Here is a 4510-nt window from a genome sequence, read left to right as displayed (position 1 = left end):
GCGCCACTTCCCGCTCTGGGCAGAACTCGCAACTGTGTCACCAGCCGGGAACCCTGCGTGGGCTGCAAGCGGGTCGCGTGGGGCTCTGGACCCCAAGCGGACGCCTTCTCACACCACACGTTTTACTCCGCGCAGGAGGACGCCAAAAGCGCCAAGAGCTCCGGCCTTTCGTGGGGTGCCCAGCTTTCGTCTAGTCCCCACAAAACCCCGATCCCAGTACCAGGGAGATGTTTGCCTCCTTGCATTCCCAGAGGCAACCCGGTCATCAGCCAGGCTCCTGGCTTTGTCTTTCGCGGCGCGGGGCTCTAAATCTGGATTCCATCTCGGAGTGCACCCCAACCCGCACACCTGGGTCGTGGGAACTGTGCTGTTCCTGTAAGCAGCTCCAGTCACGTGCTGCCTGGGCTGCCCCAATAACCCGACCTTTAACCTCTGAGCCCAACTCCACCCTCACGTGGTGGGAACAGGCCCTTTGGGGGCGGAGGGAGGAGACTCAATATTGCAAGCTCTGGAGCTAAAAATCCAAAAACTCTCCTGCGTGCTGTCTTGTGGGACAATTAATCCCTCCAAAGTTAGCAACCATGTTTAAAACGTTTTATTTTTTCTTTTTAAAAATATTTACAGATCTGTACTCTCCTCGTTTCATCCCTAACCCATCCTCAAGAGGAACGGAATAAAGAGAAGTGATTAATTCAATGACAACGCTCCTAGTGGGCTCCGCTCGGCTGAGCGTCCTTGTACATCATCTGTATACAAGTGTATATATGGGAGAAAGACTACCTGGTTTTGTTGGTCTTTTTCTGAGTTTTTTTTTCTTGCTACCGGCCAAAACTGACCTAATCAAAACCCCCATTTCCCACCACCACCCGAGAATCTCCCCTTCCAAAATAGTTTTCAAACGCGTGTTGGTTTGGTTTTGTGTAGAAAGCAAGTGCTCTGTCGTGAGGAATGCAGATAAATACTCAAAACGAAACAAAATTTAAAAAAAAAGTAGGAAAGAGGCCATAAATAAGACATAACGAATACACATGGTGTATTTCTTAATATTTCTGGACACGCGCCACTCTGCTCCGGAGCCCTGGGAAGGATACCGACCGCGCCAGGCTATGCAGGCGGCTGCAGGCGACCAGGGGCACCCCGGGAGCCGGCGGGCGTGTCAGTAGTCAAGCTTGTTGTACAGGTTGTAGAGTGGTAAGGCCGAGAGGTTGCTGCTGGGGTAATAGAGCGGAGCGGGGAAGGCGAGAGAGCGCGGCACTGGCACTCGCAGCAGCGAACTGTCCCGAAACACCAGCGGCATGCCCACGAGAGTCTGCGCCGACGCGTGTGCCATGTTGGCCGCCTCCAGCTCGGCGGAGAGCTGCCGCTTCCACTTGTTGCGGCGATTCTGGAACCAAGTCTTAACCTGGGTCTCGGTGAGCTGCAGGCTGGAGGCGAGGCAAGCGCGCTCCGAGCTGCTCAGGTAGCGTTTCATGTCGAAAGTGGACTCGAGCTGGTACACTTGGCTGCGGGAGAAGACGGTTCGCGTCTTCTTCTTGGCTGCTCCAGCTTGGCGCTCCGCACCGCCGTCCCGTGGCCGCTCCGGGCCCGGAGAAGGCGAGCCCGCCGGCAAGAGCCTTTCCTTCTCTTCTTTAAAGTCCGAGTGAGAAGGAGAAAGGAAGGGAGTACGCTCCGAGGCCGCAGGCCCTGGGCCTCCGCTTCCCTTGGGGGTACCTGGAGAGTGAGCACAAACAGAATGACCTTGGAGTTGATGCGCCTAGAAGACTCTCAGCTCTGCCCAGGACAAGAAGGTTGGCTGAAGCCTGCCTTCTTGATTCCCCTATTCCTAATCCTTTCCTTTTCTAAAGCGTTCTGCTAGCGCCCAAAGTCCAGAGCCTCGGCCTTTCAAAGCAACAGAAGAGGGTTCCATATAATCCGAGCTTGAGGGTCTCCCTTCCCCACTCTTATAAAAGTATAGGTGGTAACAGCTCCGGAATAGGGACATTAACACCATTTCTAAAAGGTGATTTTTTGCCTTGTGAGAACTAAGCTTTACGAGGTAGCATCCTTTTACAGGCCGTTTTCTTTGGGAGTATGGCTAATTTTATACTTAACTCCTTGGCTGTCCTCCGTTAGCTTTTACCTCTCTGAAACTCAGCACTGTCAATCATTTTAGAGTACTAATCACTTCGAGAAGAGACTGAGAGGAAGCAAAAGACGCAGAGCCTGCAGGACTGACAAAACACCCAGACCAGACCTTCAGAACTCGAGTCAGGACAGAAAGGTACCGGCGTACAAAATCATTTTGGCCAGCATTGTGTAAGGTCCGCAGAGTTCCTGGCCCACTCCGGTTCACCCTCCTTCCAACCCGCCAACTCTCTCTTACCGCCCCCCAGTATTCCTCTACTTCTCAGCGCCGGCCCTTCCAGCCCTTTCGAGAAGGCTCCATTGGTGCGTAGTCCCCTCCCTTTGGCCTGAACCCCCAGCGGCCCGGGCCCGGCTGTGACCGGAGGATGCCCTGCTCCCAAGTCTCCGACAAGCACACACCGCATCGACTCACGCTCACTCTGGGCCAGACTCCCGACGTGCGATCCTTACCCAGGCAAGGGAAAGGTATGGGAGGGTGGTGCTTAGGGCTTGGCTCCTTGGGGCCGTGCGGATCTGGGCAGAAGCAAGCAGGAGCCTTCCAGCCTTCCTCCGGCTCCTCCTCCTCCGAGGACACAGACAGGCTGCGTTTCCTGGCTGGCCACCCGGTGGGCTCCCGCGGTGCCTCGGAGGGGCCCCCGCCCAGAATGGATTGGATGGTGAAGCTGGAGACGCCACCGGCCGCCGGACATCCCTTCCCCACATCTTCCTTGCTGCCCATCCTGGGTTCATAAGAAATCGGAGGAAACCAAGAACTCCCTTTAGAGCGGGACTGGGTGGAAGGTGGTGCGGGCAGGCAGGCGGGGGGAGGGGCGGGAGGGAAAGCAAGGGGAGGGGGCTACGAGGCTGGCGAGGCGTCCCTTCTGCTCCAGGACGCACAGGCACCAGACCGCTGAGCGCGGGTCCCTGCAGGCCCGGCTCTGGGTGAGCCCGCCCAGCCCCGGTGCCAATGTCCCTTCCTCGCCTGCCAACTCCACCGGTCTCCAGCGACGCGGAGGCTGCGCGGCCTCATTTGCATAGAGGTTACCCGGCCGCGGCCAATCGCAGCGCCGCGGAGCGGCCCCGGAAATTTTTAAAAAGCTGGGACCGAGCACGCAACACCGGGAAGCTCCAGGAGCACGCCTAGAAGCGGACCCGCATCAGCTCTGCCCAGCCCATGGTATCTGGGGCTGAAGGCTGCTTAAAACGTAGCCTGTATTCCTGGTCGCTACCCCGTCTCTCCTGAAACGAGAACAGCGCCCGATGGCGTTGACCGGGCAGGGCTCTCTCGCATCCAAGATGCTCCCGATAGGCCGCTGTCACCCTCCCAGGCTTTCAACCCCTTCCAGCCTCTTGGGAACTGACAGAGTTCTAGGAGTTTTTTCCCCCCCGCTGCGTGGAGGATAGAGAAGCTTAACAGCACAGAGTGACCGGGTTCTCTGGGTAAGGGCTGGGAGACAGGAATAAAGAACTTCTGCAGCTCTCCACCTGCAGAGCCCACTGGCTAAAGGTGCAATAGGATTTTTAGAAACAGATTTCCTGAGGTCCCGGTGCACATTTCAGCAAACGACGTTTGCACTGCGCTAACTGGAACAAGTCTGGTCCCAGCAGCAGCAGCCCTGCCCTCTGGCAAACTTTTTAGTGTCGCCCCCCTCCCCCATTTTCCTGTGGTGATGATGTGTCAGCTAGAGGTGGAAACGCGCCAGAACCCCGCGCCAGAACCCCTCGGCGTGCAGGATAGTTCCGAATCCCTGACCGAATGCCATACAGCTCGCCTTCCCACACTGCAACTAAACTCGGTTTATTTTATTTTGCTGGTAAATATTGACAGTCTCAAAATGGCTACGTTGCTTTTGGAAGGAAGAGAAGTAGATAGGTATGGGGACCTTTTAGAATTGGATAGGATCCTGACAAACAGAGGCAAGGTGACTTTGGGCAAGATATGTACACTTTCCCAGCCTCGCTTTTGGAATCCCTAAAATTGACTGAAGTGTTGCTTTCCTTTCAGAGGTCGAGGCGAGAGCTAAAAAGCTTGGCTCTCTCCTTCCTTCGTGTGGCGTCTCCCCAAGCCCTGACTCTTGCTTGCTTAATCCCTAGAGCACCTGTTACCTGATCTAGAATCATCCCAGCAAAGCAAGCAAAGGGATTTGAGACGACAGTTTATGTACACAAGCTTTATGGAAAGGAAAGAGGCCCAAGGCATCCAGCCAAACCCACCCTCTGTGGCTGCAGATTTAAGGTCCCGGGAACCCTGTTCTTTAGTCACAGGCCAGAAGAACCAAGAGTGAAAAGAGACTGTAGAATCGGTCCCCACAAATGTTCAGACTGCACCGTGACGGTGCAGTTCCTCGCCTACACCGCTCCCGGGTTATTGAGTAAAGCGCTTATAATATCATTAGCCTCAGTGAGT

The 4510-nt window shown here is 55.5% G+C and overlaps 1 protein-coding gene across 1 annotated transcript; it reads right to left on the bottom strand.

The window, feature by feature from the left end:
• Nucleotides 1–580: 580 nt before the first annotated feature.
• Nucleotides 581–3161, bottom strand: Hmx2 (H6 family homeobox 2). Its single transcript, XM_034515293.2, has 2 exons — nucleotides 2575–3161; nucleotides 581–1710 (listed from the first exon to the last, which is right to left on the bottom strand). The coding sequence occupies exons 1-2, from the start codon at nucleotides 2840–2842 to the stop codon at nucleotides 1157–1159; spliced, it is 822 nt and encodes a 273-aa protein (XP_034371184.1). The 5' UTR covers nucleotides 2843–3161; the 3' UTR covers nucleotides 581–1156.
• Between the last annotated feature and the right edge of the window lie 1349 nt (nucleotides 3162–4510).

The sequence above is a fragment of the Arvicanthis niloticus genome, chromosome 1 (assembly GCF_011762505.2).
Source record: "Arvicanthis niloticus isolate mArvNil1 chromosome 1, mArvNil1.pat.X, whole genome shotgun sequence".
NCBI classification, from domain to species: Eukaryota; Metazoa; Chordata; class Mammalia; order Rodentia; family Muridae; genus Arvicanthis; species Arvicanthis niloticus.
Note: the sequence above shows the minus strand (reverse complement) of the source record. Positions and strands in the feature narration are given on the sequence as shown.

What these genes read in the sequence shown, in the direction of transcription:
- Hmx2 (XM_034515293.2), bottom strand. Translation starts at nt 2,842, where the DNA reads ATGGGCAGCAAGGAAGATGTGGGGAAGGGATGTCCGGCGGCCGGTGGC. An exon ending in CATACCTTTCCCTTGCCTGG is followed by an intron (nt 1,711 to 2,574) that starts GTAAGGATCGCA and finishes CTCACTCTCCAG; the next exon opens with GTACCCCCAAGGGAAGCGGA.